This window comes from Gossypium raimondii, chromosome 9 (assembly GCF_025698545.1).
Source record: "Gossypium raimondii isolate GPD5lz chromosome 9, ASM2569854v1, whole genome shotgun sequence".
Taxonomy (NCBI): domain Eukaryota; kingdom Viridiplantae; phylum Streptophyta; class Magnoliopsida; order Malvales; family Malvaceae; genus Gossypium; species Gossypium raimondii.
The window spans coordinates 49,716,933-49,733,063 of NC_068573.1; the positions used below are offsets into that span (position 1 = coordinate 49,716,933).

Below are 16,131 nucleotides of genomic sequence, written 5' to 3' on the forward strand. Positions count from 1 at the left end.
CCTTTATTCCTTTAAATTCCTTATGTATTTACTTGTTAGCCTATGTTTTATTTATTTTATTTTATTTTATTTTTTATTTTTTATTTTTTATTTTTTATTTTTATTTAAAACTGTTCTCTTTTTTACTAGGCATCTATTTGTTTATTTTGTTTGTCATCCATCATTATATATTTATGTACTTTATTACAAATGGCTCTACAAATTATGAAAATTACGAAATTCATGCCCCAAAACAAAGCATTAAATAAAACAACCCAAAACACAACTAAACAATATTTATTGTTAGCACAAAGATTCCAATAAATACAAACCTAACCTGAAAGCATCACAAAATATAAGCCCTACATATACACACACACAAGCAGAGCTTCATGATAAACCCACAAGTTAACCCCTAAACAAAAGAAAAGTCTACTCAACCCAAATAAAAAGATTACTAACTGAACAAATAACAGCTTGGATCCTAATTCCTGTATTTTGGTATATAGAATAGACAATTTTTCGCTTAAATGTCAAAAAATGTTCTATCGAGGACATAATTTCGCAGGAATGCAGTTAGATTCGACTCGACAAGCACACGGAGAAAACAATTCAATCAATTTCACCTTCCTCGACATCATTTACTGGCTCTGGAGCACTTTGAGGAGGTTCATCTTCATCGTTGTCGTCCGGCTTCATGTATAAACCTAGTTGTTCAAGGGGATTACTTACTCCCCGGAGTTTGAAACTTCCCAACTCATTTTGAGAATGACTTGGGCTAGTCTCCTCCATGAAATTAGGCAAAGTTTCATCATTGGTCGTAGTAAGCATCTCTAGATCTTCCATAAATTGACTGTTCTCGTTGATATCCACTGTCTTCTCCATCTGCATAGAGCATAAACTTTTTCGCATCAGTATAACCTATGTTGCTCGGACTCTTCATCGTGTTATTAAGGTAACCGTGTTTGACACCTACGACCGACACATCCATACATGGATACAACTTTCCAAGGACTCTCCAAATATAAGGAATTTTTTCATGGAACTAACTGAATATACCCATGTCGTATACACACACACATCCGACACTGCACCACTCTAGCTGCATAATAATGGTATCCTGATTTACCTTTAAAAGAGCCTGACGTGCTGCTTCTCTCTCCAGCTCCCTCTTCCTTTTGGCTTCAACAGCAGCTTCAGCTTCAGCTTTTCTCCTTGCCTCTTCTGCAGCTTTGGCTTCTGCTTGCAACCGTGCTTTTTCTGATAACAGAGTAAAAGGGATCATTCAGGGAAACCAAATGAACACTAATCCAGAAAAAAAAACAATAATATGAAGTCTAAACCTTCTCTTTGCTGCCTTTCAAGTTCCTCCCTCTCCATTCGCAGTTTCACCGGATCACCTTTCTCACCCTGTTCTCAATCACGTGATATATACATTAATATTGAGCCATTGACCATATTGCATCTACATACTAACATTCTGAATAACAGCATTAGACTACTGAACTGACCTTTTCAAGTGCCTTTTCTCGAGCTTTAAGTACGGTGTCAGCAAAACGATTCCTCAATAAAGCTGCACGATAGAGCTTTTCGGGGGAGACTTGCCTCTCAGATGGAGCACTCTCCTCTATAATATTACAGCATTATGGATGAGATGAGCCCCAACAGTAACAGTACAGCCTTCTTAATAATTATGCTTACCCTATTGTTGGCCCTCTACCTCAACAGCACTAGGTTTATCATCTGAGAACTCAACTTGACCAAACTCATTTAATGATTCTGTACAAGTACAAGACGAATAGTTTATATTTTTAAGACAAACCCGGGATAGATTTTTCATGAGGCATGCATAGTGGGTAAAAGTATCATGAAAGCCCTTGTACTAGGAGTCGAGTTGCATTTTGCCCCCTCTACTAAAAAAATGGGCAAATTAATTCAAGCATATCAGATCTAGGAGCAAACTAGTCCTTCTAATCAAAATTTCATCCATTTTTCTGTTAAAAATTTGGTTTCTATATGTCGGCATGAGGTACATGTGGACATGTAATTGTTTGATTATTTTGTCAACAACGTTAGTTTTTAATAGAAAGGACCAATTTGCTTTTTGAAATGACAAATAAGGACTAATTTGCCCAATTTTTGAGTAAAAGGGGTAAAATGCCCAATACAAGAGTCTCTATAGTATTTTTACCTGCATAGTGAGCGTGTACAAGGATGAGAAACTTACGATTTGCACCATTGGGAACTGCGACACTACTGTTGTTTAAGTCCAAATTTTTTCCCGAATCCATATTTTCCTATGACAAAGGGAGGGGAAAGATAATCCTTAGAACTGTGATACATTATGTCTCAAAACACACCTACTTTGATTCCCAAATTATCAAAGATATAGAGATACCTTCGTAGACCTAACAGAAACTGAAGCTTTAGCAGCATCTGACTCACTACCAGAATCAGAATCTGAAAAGATAAATATCAAATGAAAAAGGAAGATATTTGAAAGAACTGATACAAGTTTACAATTGCTTTCAATTTGCAGTCAAGATAATACATACCAAAAGGCTAGGAAGTCTTTTCCAACATACTGATGCCAACACAGAATTAGGGAATTAAAAAGTAGGCAAACCAATTATATAAATTTTATTGAACTTTAAGCTATGTTACTTGGACTCGGGTGTGAGATGGTTAAATTTTTCTAAGTTTTTTCATATATTGGTGTGTACTCCTATGAAGACCTAAAATAATCTGTTACTTGGACTCAAGTGCAAGTATCAGATACGGTTATGTGCCTAAAATGGGTATTTCCATATTTTCTCTGTGTTTTTCAATCTATTTGGAAGATCATATCCTTGTACCCATGTCCGACAATGTGTCTGCCACCTGTGCCAAACACCAATACACTTCATGAAAAATAAATAGTTGTAGCAACTTAATGGTAAGAGTTCAACAGTCAATCACACAGTGAACATCATGACCTCATATTATACAAAGATGGCCTTGTTACGCAAAAGCTATTCCCAGTTCTTTCATTAATCTGATATATGATGCCCCAACAAGTTCAAACACACTGCAAGATCTCACTCTACTCTAAAATCAAGACAAACTAAGTTCACTTGAGCTCAGCTCAATTAAACTATTTTATTTGATCCCCATACTCGAGCTCTAGCATGAATTAAGCTTTTACGCAAACAATTTCTAATTATTTAAAATATATATTAAAAATAAAAGGCTTGATTAAGCTTGTGAGATTGTTTGAATCGGGTATTAAGATGCTCGATTCGACTCGCTCAAGTTACTTGAGTTCGAGCTCGGGTTGATAATTACTAAATCAAATTCGAATTAAAAAATTCGAATCTGAGTATCTGGCAATTACAAGTGTATCATTTACGACCCAATACAGTACCAACCACTAGAATAAGAACCTGATTCACTGCTTGAGCTACTGGAACTACTGCATTTACTGTTTGTATGGTTTAATTCCTTCTCTATTTCTACAGGAGGGTAGCTAGAAGTGGATGGATCACGGCCAGCAACTTGTGCAGTAAATTACCTTTACAAGGCTGCATTGACGAATTGCTAAATCCTGACTCATTAGGAAGCTACAATGGGGAAAAAGACGAACCAATATCATCAATTCGAATCTTGCATACTGGATAGAAAATCAGCAAGGTATTGGCATAGAGACTTAGGAATATACCTCCATTTCACAAGGTTCACCTTTTGCCTGGCTTTTTTGCTTCCCGAGCAAATAACCATCCAAAAGTTTTCGCAATTGAAACAAGGTTTCATCACTCAGAGCATCGATGTCAATTTCAATCTCCTCCTCGCCCATTTGACCTTCAGTAGAACTATGTTCTTTAAGGAAATCAATAATGTTTTCAGGCAACTCGCCCAACAAAGACTCTAATTCTGAGCTCAACTGCGGCTTTTCCTGATCGGTCATCATCTGTCTAACGGGCTCTGACTTGAGAATACTTTCTTTTGGGGTTATTTTTTTCTTAGCAAAATGTCACTATTCCTTTCAACTTCTATAGGGTGCTCCGCTGCTATTGAACGCATAGCATCAACGACATTCATGGTTATAGGAAGCTTCTTTTCTATAGCTTTCCATCTTGCTTCAAAATATTTACTTAGCGTCTCGGCCATAATGTGGACATCATTTCCGGGTGGGTTATATGTCATTGCATTTGAGAGTGTAAGGCGAACATCAGCAGCAAAGTCCAATGGACTAGCATACTGTTCAGAAGTTATCTTCTTCTTCACAGTGCCGAAATCCATAGGATGCTTAATGACAGTGAAATAATCCGGAATGTTCAACTTCACCACATCAACAGGGCTATTGAAAACCCAACCGAAATTATCTTGCATCAAATGGTTGAGCAAAGCCTCGCATTGCTTCATCAAGTAAGCATTCGAATTACTCACTGCAACGGCCAGCTTCGGTTCAAATCGTCCCGATGTGCTCTTCTTTGAGTGGACTCCATTATGTCCTCCAAGAGGTCGTTTCTTACCTTATGAATACCATGCTCCAGACCGATTAAAATTATTGAGCAAAGGCATCTTCTTCCCATCACTGCAACTCCCGTAGATGCAGATAAAAAATCTAACCTCAAGCCCAAACTAGCAACTTTCTTCTGTAACAACCGAACCTGTTCAAGCTCCATTTTTAATCTCAACTCCAAATTCTTTCTCTCAGATTGTGACATCTTTGACAACAGCAATGCTTGCATGGGGACACCAAAATTATTGTAACTATCAGCATTCAAACCAATACATTTCCTTTTAGGTGCACATGAACCCTCCGATGCTGTCATTTCTGTATCGATCTGTCCTGAGTTCCCAATCCCTTCTGATTCACCCATGGTCTCAACCGCATGCCTGTAACCAATATTATCTTTCAATATTTTCACTTTTACCCGTATCTTTTACTTAAATCCAATATTATCTTCTAATTTCTCCTTTTTAAATTTAAAATACTATTTCTACATTTATGTGCCTGAACCCGATGGCTTGGCTATTGGCTTCAACGCATATCTATATTTTTAAAATTAAAAAAATAAAATAATTAAAAACATTTTACAAAAAAAAAATCACACTCTTTAATATTATTAAATTAAAATATTATTTTTATAATTGGCGAAAAGGATTGAGGTTGCTTGAGATTAAATCGAAACTCTTATATCTACAATATAATTTTTTGTCGCTCAACTAAAAATTGTTGGCATAAAAATTTATATTAAATCTTCAATTAACATAATAATCTCTAAATTCAATTATTAAGTAACTTCTATCTTTTCCTTGTTCTTCATATATGTAAAAAATAATTACCATATATGTAATAACTTTTCGGAGACGTTTTCATAATGATATATTCGAAATAAGATCACGATATTTAGATTTAAATCGAACCATTCGTAATATTACATTACAACTTCCTCATTGACTAATCTGGATGAATCTAAATTTTAAAATAAAATTACCCTCTTTTTTTCATTTTCTTTGATATTTTCATATATTTTTCGTTTTTAGGTAAGTAAACCCGTACTTCATGTTATCTTCACAAATGACAAAAGCAATATAAAAAAAGAAATAAATAGTGATGCAGTGACGACAACATATATGCATTACATCGAATTAAATTTGAGAAGGAGAAACAGAGAAAGAAGAAGAGAAAAGGAGGAGGAAGGAAACTGATTTTCATTCAACAAAATTCATAACTGTTTTCCCCACACTCATGCTTAAAAAGAAAATAACAAGAATCAGACGTGGCCAATTCTGTTATACAAATCTCATCGCTTCACTAAAATGCTACGCCCCGTTTTATTTTAGACTCCTTCAGTTTTTTTCTATGTAATTTTCTAGCCCGTATGAACGTTCAAAAGTCAAAACCTATTGAGGAAGAAGAAGAACAGAGGAAGGAGAAAATTTTGATATTTTCTATCCTTGTGATGTTTGATTTCTAATGTACTCCTGGACTTGACGAAGAGATTCGGTGATCTCACCGAGAGTTTGTTTTATCTCCGTCATATCACTTTTGAGCTCCTCCCTCAACTCCTTGAGCTGATCTCTAGCCCAAGTATCACCTTGGAGAGGGTTAGCGGGAGGGATATTATCCTCCATTGCGGGAGGGATATGTGATTCAACGGCCTCATCAGTCTCCAACCATATACGATATGTCTATTTTGATTTACTCTCTTTCCTGAACTTGCCATTGCCACCGGGAGCGAGTTTCCCATTCAAGCCTACGTCAACAAAAATTCTCGCCTCCTTTTTTCAAAAACCTTTTTTTTTCTAGTTCGTCCAACACTTCAGCTCTGATCTTACCACCTGGTGGTTCATCCTTCAAAATTTGCAACAACCTTCCTCAATTGTCAGCGGTTCGGCAACTTCTGCAGTCAGCGCTTCTGCGGCGGCTTCTGCATGGTCCATTTGCGCTTCTGTGGTCGGAGCTGTGGCAGTTTCTTCAACATCAACATTATTTCCCTTCAGGGAAAGCAACCCTGCCGCTGCTACATTTTCACCGGTTTTCACCATTTTGAAAAGCAGAAGTTTCCTAATGTTGGATAAGGTGATCTGTATATTTTGTCCTACACATTATTATTATTATTGTAAAAGTTTTATTTTGTTTCACTTAAAAAGTAAAAAATATTAGTATAAATGTTGATTTTTCAAATAAAAAATATTTATATTGCGTCCATCCACGGCCCAATATAAACTCGGACAGAAGAAAAATCTCACTTTTGGACAACTTTTAATTCATATGATTACTATTAAAATATAATATTTTATTCCAAAATCCAGCCCACAATCCAATCCCCGTCCACTAAGAAAAATGAAATAGGATTCTCGTGCAATGCATTTCAGTATTTCACCTTTGTATTTCAGAGCAGAGAGACCCCCCCAACTCTATATATACTCTTGATTTTCTCTTCTGCTTTTCAAAATGGTAAAAACCGGTAAAAATGTAGCAGCAGTAGGGTTACTTTCCCTGAAGGGAAATAATGTTGATGTTGAAGAAACTGCCACAGCTCCGACCACAGAAGCGCAAACGGACCATGCAGAAGCCGCCGCAGAAGCGCCGACTACAGAAGTTGCCGAACCGCTGACAATTGAGGAAGGGTTGTTGCAAATTTTGAAGGATGAACCACCAGGTGGTAAGATCAGAGCTGAGGTGTTGGACGAACTAGAAAAAAAGGGTTTTTGGAAAAAGGAGGCGAGAATTTTTGTTGACGTAGGCTTGAACGGGAAACTCACTCCCGGTGGCAATGGCAAGTTCAGGAAAGAGAGTAAATCAAAATAGACATATCGTATATGGTTGGAGACTGATGAGGCCATTGAATCACATATCCTTCCCGCAATAGAGGATAATATCCTTCCCACTAACCCTCTCCAAGGTGATATTTGGGCTAGAGATCAGCTCAAGGAGTTGAGGGAGGAGCTCAAAAGTGATATGACAGAGATAAAACAAACTCTCGGTGAGATCACCGAATCTCTTCGTCAAGTCCAGGAGTACATTAGAAATCAAACATCACAAGGATAGAAAAATATCAGAATTTTCTCCTTCCTCTGTTCTTCTTCTTCCTCAATAGGTTTTGACTTTTGAACGTTCATACGGGCTAGAAAATTACATAGAAAAAAACTGAAGGAGTCTAAAATAAAACGAGGCGTAGCATTTTAGTGAAGCGATGAGATTTGTATAACAGAATTGGCCACGTCTGATTCTTATTATTTTCTTTTTAAGCATGAGTGTGTGGGGAAAACAGTTATGAATTTTGTTGAATGAAAATCAGTTTCCTTCCTCCTCCTTTTCTCTTCTTCTTTCTCTGCTCTTTCTCTATTTCTCCTTCTCAAATTTAATTCGATGTAATGCATATATGTTGTCGTCACTGCATCACTATTTATTTCTTTTTTTATATTGCTTTTGTCATTTGTGAAGATAACATGAAGTACGGGTTTGCTGGGCCGAATTTTATATTGATTAGTGATTACGGGTATTTGATTCACAGTAAGAAAAGAAATTAAAGCATATGAATTTAAAATATATAAAGTAATTTTTCTTTCCTTTGTTCTCTTTGCTCTTAGTTAATTAAACCACTAAATATAAAAATAAATTAAATTAAAAAAAAAAAAAAGAAGCAACCAAGACACAGTCTCACAAAATTTTTGTTAACCTATCTTCGAAATTCTCCTACTTGGATTATAAATGCATCTTCATCATATCTAGACAGCATAGGCCATATATTATTTTCATTTTTTTAATGATGAAATGGTGAGTTTCTAAAGCAAAATATGGCACATAGGCAAATGGTAGAAATATTAGCCTAAAGATCACAGCAGAAAGAATCAATCTTAGGCCCATGTAATTAAGGCCACATTTTAACACGAGATCCAGTGAAGAAAAAAAATCGACGAAAATCAAGTCAACCCTAAAAACGAAAAATATATGAAAATATCAAAGAAAATGAAAAAAAAAGAGAGGGTAATTTTATTTTAAAATTTAGATTTTGTCCAGATTAGTCAATGAGGAAGTTGTAATGTAATATTACGAATGGTTCGACGAAATCTAAATATCGTGATCTCATTTCGAATATATCATTATGAAAACGTCTCGAAAAGTTATTACATATATGGTAATTATTTTTACATATATGAAGAACAAGGAAAAGATAGGAGTTACTTAATAATTGAATTTAGAAATTATGTTAATTGAAGATTTAATATAAATTTTTATGCCAACAATTTTTACTTGAGCGACAAAAAATTATATTGTAGATATAAGAGTTTCGATTTAATCTCAAGCAACCTCAATCCTTTTCGCCAATTATAAAAATAATATTTTAATTTAACAATTTTAAAGAGTGTGATTTTTTTTTTGTAAAATGTTTTAATTATTTTATTTTTTAAATTTTAAAAATATAGATATGCGTTGAAGCCAATAGCCAAGCCATCGGGTTCGGGCACATATAAATGTAGAAATAGTATTTTAAATTTAAAAAGGAGAAATTAGAAGATAATATTAGATTTAAGTAAAAGATACAGGTAAAAGTGAAAATATTGAAAGGTAAGGTACCGAGACAAAGAGTAAAGGACACATCTCGATTTTTTCATATTAATTTTTATTTTAAATTTTAATAAAATAAATTTTATTTTATGATTTTTGAATATTATTTGACAATTTATTTTTATAAATATCTCTAAAATACAATAATTTTCAATTTCACTATTTTAAATATAAAATATTTATTTTTATATCGCAAAATAAATAAAAAATAAAAATCGAATGAAGGATATAACTCAAAAAAAAAAGAGGTAAGTTTGAGTCAGACTCAATTCATAGATTATAAAATGAAATAGGGTCAATGAATTCAATCACTTAGCCTTGTTTCAATTGCTTGCGCAAGTGGATGGATGATGTTGATGGATGCTTTTAATGTCTGTTACATGTAACCAAAAAAAAAATCTTGTTTCACATTTGTTGTAAGGAAATCTATTTTGCTTGCCCGAAAAGAAAACAAAGCATTTATTTTACTAATTCTATGCAGTCAATGGTGCTTGTGCCAGAGGCAGCACCAATTGTTCGTATTTCAGTCCTTTGTTCATATTTTTTTTCTTCAGATTTTATTACTTTTAAAAAATATACTATTTTCTAATTTTATTATTTTAGATTATTTTAGTATATTATGTTTGAAATGTATTAATTTAGTGTATTTTTAAATAAATTAAAAAACCCTTATTTCAATCCTTTATTCGTATTTTTTTCGGATTTTATTATTTTCAATAAATATATATTATTTTCGTATTTTATTATTTTACATTATTTTAGTACATTATGCTTGAAATGTATTAATTTATTGTGTTTTTAAATAAATTTAAAAAACCCTTATTTGGTCTTTTGTTCGTATTTTTTCCGGAGTTTATTACTTTAAAAAATATTATTTTCTAATTTTATTATTTTACATTATTTTAGTACATTATGTTTGAAATGCATTCATTTAGTGTGTTTTTTAAATAAATTAAAAAAAAAAACCCTTATTTCGGCCCTTATGCATTTATCTCAACCTAAAAGATAAAAAAGAAGAAAGCATCGAGTAGAAACAAGGTAAGAGCTGAGTTTTTTAACGATACCAGCAGCACAAAGTCATGCATGACCGGAGTATCTAAGATAGTCTTTGTACTATAGGCAAAAGTACAATTTAACATTGTATTATAGAACCAAGTAATTTAATCCTTGTACATCTGGGGCGCAAATGAATTTCTATTAAAGATTAAATTACTCAGTTTTATGCTACTTTTGACTATAGTATAAGAACTGCCTAAATACTTCAATCTGTAAATATCGATATGAATTGATTTAGAAAGGCATTCTTACCGGTAGTAGAAACTGCTTTGATCCAAGTACTGCAGATCCCATAACCCTTCACACTACAAAATTTAAAAGCCATGTACATACGATGGGTGAATTTAATTTTCACTGTTTATGAGGTAAAAGTACCATAGAGGCCCCTGTATTAGGAGTCATATTGCATTTTACCCTCTAGTCAAAAATGGGCAAACTAGTCCCAATACGTTAGATCAAAGAGAAAACTGATCCTTTCTAATAAAAATTTAATCCATTTCAACTCTTAAAAACTGGAGTGGCTGATAAAATAACCATATGTACCTCATACTGATGTACTCGGACTAGTTTTTAACAGTAAAAATGGATGAATTTTTTAACAGAAGAACCAGTTTGCTCTTTGACCTAACGTACAATGACTAATTTGCCATTTTCTTTAGTAGGGGGCAAAATGCAATTGGACTCCTAGTACAAGAACCTCCATGGTACTTTTACCCTGTTTATGATAAAAAGTAAAAAAACATCTTTTAGTAAAAAACACCAATTCTGATATAAATATGGGAATTACATACAATAAAGGGAGGTCTTTAAATTAATTAGAAGCATAAGACTTACAAATACATATTACATGGGTCAATTTCAGGAAACAGGTTAATATAAAACCGAAAGCCATCGGGGCTTATATCCCTGCATAGCAAACCTGCCAATACACAAGTAAATTATAAATATTTGCTACTTAGACATATTTAAAGAGAAAGCAAAGCAGAGTTGTACCTTTGCTCTCTGCAGTTAGAAGATGCTCCTTGGCCATGGCCGGAGCAATCCCTAATGTCATTGCAGTATCAGTTGGGCTTATACCAGTTCGAAGCGCTTCAGGCTTAGTCACAAGGCTTTTGATTCTAGCAAAAACCTACGGATGAACGGACAAGTTATGTTTCAGGTTAAAGTTAAAGTAGTGAACAAAATATGCTTCTACCTTTTTCCAGCAAAGTATATCAATCATGCATATATGTGTTTAACTTAAAATCTATTTGCAAATGACAGAATGGCCCAACATCAATATGATAGACCTCTCCCATCCCATCAACTGTGACTCCTACAGATTTCAACCTTACACCTTCAAGTTGAAAGTTTAAACTTCTAATAATTGGTGTGTCTTGTTGGAGACAAACACAGCAGTAATCTATCACCTTTCAGGCTATCATATTTTTACAATAAAGTGATTTAGCATTGTTCAAGTTCCATACAAGATTCTCCCCTTCAGAAAGATTCAAGGAAGCTATTACGAAAAAGACAGGTAAGTTCTTTCTTTAGCAAACAGCTTTCAAAAGCATTGAATTCGTTTCAATTAGGGAAAAGAGGGCTAATAGAAAAAAGGAAAGGAAAATTCTTTAATATAAAACTGAAAAAGAATTTTATCAAGACAGAAATTGAAATGGATTACCTCCTCATCACTATGGGACTTGTTTTGGATCACCATAACTCCGCTATCAAACTTCCTAAGCATCACTGGACTGTTAAACAACGCATAATATGATCAAAGAGTTTGAACGCCAAATATGACTTCTTAATATCATTATGTAAACTTAAGAAAACGATAATAGTATCATACATACACATCAAATTTCTCCCACAAAGAACACGCTTGCAACATATCATCTGGAGAGATCAATTCTGAGAACAAAAAAGACATACAAAGAAGCCAGAAGCCAGTGATTTTCATAAAGCTTTCAAAATACTGCAAGTACATGAAACAAAAGCATACTTCGGAAATTTAAGAGAATTAGAAAAAAGAAAAGAACTGGTTCTGAGTGGGATAAAATACATTCAGGGGCAGAAACAATTAAATTATTTTACACCAGAATAATAATACATTCAGGGACAGAACCATTTAAATTATTTTACACCAGAATAATAATACATTCAGGGACAGAAACATTTAAATTATTTTACACCAGAATAATAACTTCATTAATTTGAATGTCCTCTTTGCTTACAAAAAGCATAAAAAAATCATAATAAAGAAAAATCAATGTTACAGGACTCAAAAGAACAGGCTTTAGCCAGTTCTAGAAAGGAATGTTTAGCGTCAACCACAAGATAAGATTGTGAGGTCAAAGAAATCTTCACAATTGAGTTATGCGTGCAACATGAATTTAGAACAACAAAAGGAAGGCTTAATTAAGCAAAGTTGAAAATGCTCGCAGTTATTAAAAGTATATTGATGGAGATATGCCACAATCTGGGACTGATGATGAAGAAGAAGAATAAGTTAATGGAGATAATACATCTTCTCTTTACCGCAACTTCGAAAGAATTAAACATTGTTGGCCGCTGGAAATCCAAAGTTTCGGTCTGATTTATGTGGAAAAGATATAAAAAAAATTTAGCATCCGTGAAATATAAAGAGAACTTCAAACAACTCTAACTACTTTCAAGCCTCCATTAAATGTTGTAGCTTTAGATGTTAATTACATAAAGATCTATTACAATGTTTTTGAAAGTTTCCTTTTTCCTTTGAAAAAGAAAGGAGAACTATGTAACACTTATTTTGTAGGTCATAATATTTTCAACAACAAAAATTAGATTAAGAAATTTCAAGTTCACAATGTAACTAAACAAACCTAAATACAAAGACCACAAGAGATGAAGTTAGCGTTAAACCAAACCTGTGCCACGAGCACGATTGAAGAGACAATAGGCATCTATAAGGTTGATCATTCCACCTGCTCTCTCCAGTGGAACTCTCACAAAATCTGCCAGCTGAGGTGCCAAGAAATAAAATCAAAACTAGCTCTCAAAAGAAAGTCAAGTAAAAGCCAAAAGCCAATCTACTATACATAGCAAGTCATTTACCAACTCAATAATAAAATTTTGGATGACTAATTTTATATTTTCATTGAAGAATCCATGGGATATGCAAGCATAAAGCAAAATAAAAAGTAAAATATCTTCTGGGAGTATTTTGTCATCAAAGTCTTGAATCACTAAACTGTAATAAACTAATCCCGAACTACAAAACCGTCTTACTCTAAGGATTTCTTTAGAGCCAAATAAACCATAAAAGAATTCCTGAATTTTATAAACATTGATTGTATTAACAAAATGATTAACTAAACTCTATTGAGAAAATTTATTAAGCGAATAAATTAAAACTAACAAGGGGGAAAAGAGGAGAGACGAGAACCTGACGGGACAATTGTTGATGGTACAGGGCACCTGCAGACTCTTTAGTGACTGGGGATATTATGCCAACACTCAACAACCAATCTTGCATCTCTTCCTTTGAACCCATATCCTCATCATTTGTTCCACTTGTTTGAGAACTCGTTCCGGACAAAAGCTTTAGTCTCATTTTTTCTGCTAGCGTCACCATCTCTTTAGCTTTACTCTGAAAACCCGAAAGCATTCTAAAACTTGAATGATTGGAATGTAAGAAAACAAGCAAAAGAGAGAGACTACTAACATCATATTCATTAACTACAGCTCGGAACCTATCTTTGCGATAAAACGACTGAACTAAACTAAGCCTAATCAAATCATTTTATACATGGCATTGACACAAAAGTTTAATTTTCTTATATCCTAAATCATGATATGTCCACTTGCATTCACCAATGTCAATCATAGCAGGAACTAAACCAAGTAGCTGCTATATTCTTCAATGCAATTTGTTAACTACTAGGAAATTAAAAGTATTTATGATACAAAATTTACATAAAAACTAAATCCAAATAGTCAGAATTGAACAAATTATCTGCATTACCATGAGAGCATTTAAGTCCTGAAAAGCATCCTGCAAATTCTTATCAGTACTCTCCCACATTTCTTGCTCCTTCCTTAAAATACCCGCCACCCCAACCATCCTCACCGACCCATCACTCGAGTACAACCCTCCACCGGTTCCTGTAGCTGCCCCTGAACCCGAAGCCGAAGCTGAGCCAGAACCTGAAGTCTCAGTAGTCTCCCAAGCTCTCGCCCGCCAACTGTCCCAAAACTTCACCAAAAACCCATCACAGTCCCCCTTCCCTCTAATCACTGCCGTTACTACGACTGATCTCGAGCCCGAACCTGAACTGGAACCAGACCCGGATCCTGGATCGAAGACCCGAACAGTGGACGAGACGAGGACTTGGAAGCGGATCCTAGGGGAGTGGAAGACGGACTTGAGAGATTTTTTGGAAGAGAAGATGTGGGAAATGGCAGCAAGAGGGATGGCTGAGGCGCAAGTAGGGGTGGAGGCGGAAGAAGAAGGTAGCCAGATGAGGCGGTGGGTGGTGAGGATGAGGAGACCCGATTTTAAGAGGGAGAAGTGACGGTGGTCTTCAGGTTCGAGGTCGACGGCGGAGAGAAGGTGGCATTCGACTTCGTTGCGGAGGAGGACAGGGCGGCCGCTGCTTGTCACCTCCGCCTTGGAGAAAAAGTTGGACATCCCAGCGGCGTTGATCGATTAATTTTGGATACTTTTTTCTACCGATCGGAAATGACTTTTTTTGCTCTAAATTCTGTAACATACTTAAATAACTCCCTTAAAACAAAAATGGTACATAACTAAAATTCCGGTAAATTTATTTCGTAATTTAGAAAATTAATTAATAATGTGAAAAATCAATTTAAACAAGTTTTTTTAATTATTTTTAACTTTTAAATAATATTTTTACATATATAAATATAATTCTAATAATGTACATTTTAAAATTTTAAAATATTATACGAATAAAGTATAATTTTTTAAAAGTTTATAGTCTTAACCTTATTTTAAGATAATTTTCATTTATTTATTATGTTTTAAAAAGTTAATAATTTTAAAATATTTTTAATTATGTTGTTAAATTTAACCTAGTTATTTTAGGGCTCTCGTTTTAATCTAATAATTCTTTAAATTGATTTAAAATTCATTTTAATTTTTGAAACAAATTATACAGTTTTAATAAATTTTAAAATCTAACTTGTGGTGCATTTGATTTTAGGCCTTTAATTAAATATTGTATTTTTATTTGCAATAGTTTTTATAAATTTTATAATTTTAGACCTTTAATTAAAATTCATTCTAATCTTTTTATTTTAAATAGTTTTTATAAATTTTATTTTAATTTTGATATTAACGATGGTAAGTTTTTTTTAACTAATTGAAAACAATTGTAATTTTTTAAGGTTTAATCCTGTTTTAACCCTTGTATCATAGGAAAATTTTCACTTTGGCCCCTTTTTAATATTTTTTTTCGATCATTCCAGTGACTAAGTTAGCCCCTAATCATTTCCGTTCAAAAAAACCCAATGTAGCCATTTAAACCAATTAAATCCATAATCGTGAACAATTAATCCAAGTTATTTGCCAATGTGAATTTTAAAATCCAACTTTTTCTAGCCAAAGTGAAATTTTAGGTGCTGCACCAACGTTGTCGACGTTACCGTTCACCACTGTCGTTGTATGGCCAAGCTCACAACATCATCTTTCTCCCTTTTCTTATTATTTATCAACTTATCTCAAATCCCGAGTAAAACCCTAGCCACCTCACTTTGTTCTTACTCCCACCATCATATTCGGGTGTCGGAGCTCTAATCAAAGGCCACCCAGGCTCCCTTTTTTTTCTCATTCAATTTGTCAACTTTGTTTTCCCCAAAAACGTTGAAGGTTCATTGAAAGCCCGACACTAAAATCTCTAATTCGTCGTTGTTCGTTGCTCTGGCACCGTTAATGCCACTTTTCGGCCACCATAATCTTCATCACCATCATTTTCCTTGTGCTCTACTTTAAGAATCTTAGACCAATCCAATATGTTAACCATAAGTGCAACTAGAGCAATTTTCGATTT

The 16,131-nt window shown here is 34.0% G+C and overlaps 2 protein-coding genes across 3 annotated transcripts; both read right to left on the reverse strand.

Moving 5' to 3' along the window:
* Positions 1–245: 245 nt before the first annotated feature.
* LOC128032483 (transcription factor GTE8) lies at positions 246–6,373 on the reverse strand. The gene is given in 11 exon segments (XM_052620740.1): positions 246–864; positions 1,109–1,239; positions 1,323–1,389; positions 1,491–1,606; positions 1,681–1,758; positions 2,207–2,276; positions 2,378–2,439; positions 3,530–3,578; positions 3,677–3,987; positions 3,990–4,562; positions 4,565–6,373. Coding segments are annotated over 11 exon segments (2,007 nt in total). The 5' UTR covers positions 4,842–6,373; the 3' UTR covers positions 246–591.
* Positions 6,374–8,843: 2,470 nt separating this feature from the next.
* Positions 8,844–14,833, reverse strand: LOC105800822 (vacuolar protein sorting-associated protein 36-like). Of its 2 annotated transcripts, none has more exons than XM_052620742.1 (9): positions 14,082–14,833; positions 13,503–13,706; positions 12,985–13,078; positions 11,932–11,989; positions 11,760–11,829; positions 11,090–11,225; positions 10,931–11,015; positions 10,349–10,401; positions 8,844–9,413 (listed from the first exon to the last, which is right to left on the reverse strand). In XM_052620742.1, the coding sequence occupies exons 1-9, from the start codon at positions 14,745–14,747 to the stop codon at positions 9,364–9,366; spliced, it is 1,416 nt and encodes a 471-aa protein (XP_052476702.1). In that variant the 5' UTR covers positions 14,748–14,833; the 3' UTR covers positions 8,844–9,363. The 2 variants fall into 2 exon arrangements, with proteins under 2 accessions (XP_052476702.1, XP_052476703.1); XM_052620743.1 differs by lacking the exon at positions 8,844–9,413 and adding an exon at positions 9,881–10,038.
* Positions 14,834–16,131: the final 1,298 nt, after the last annotated feature.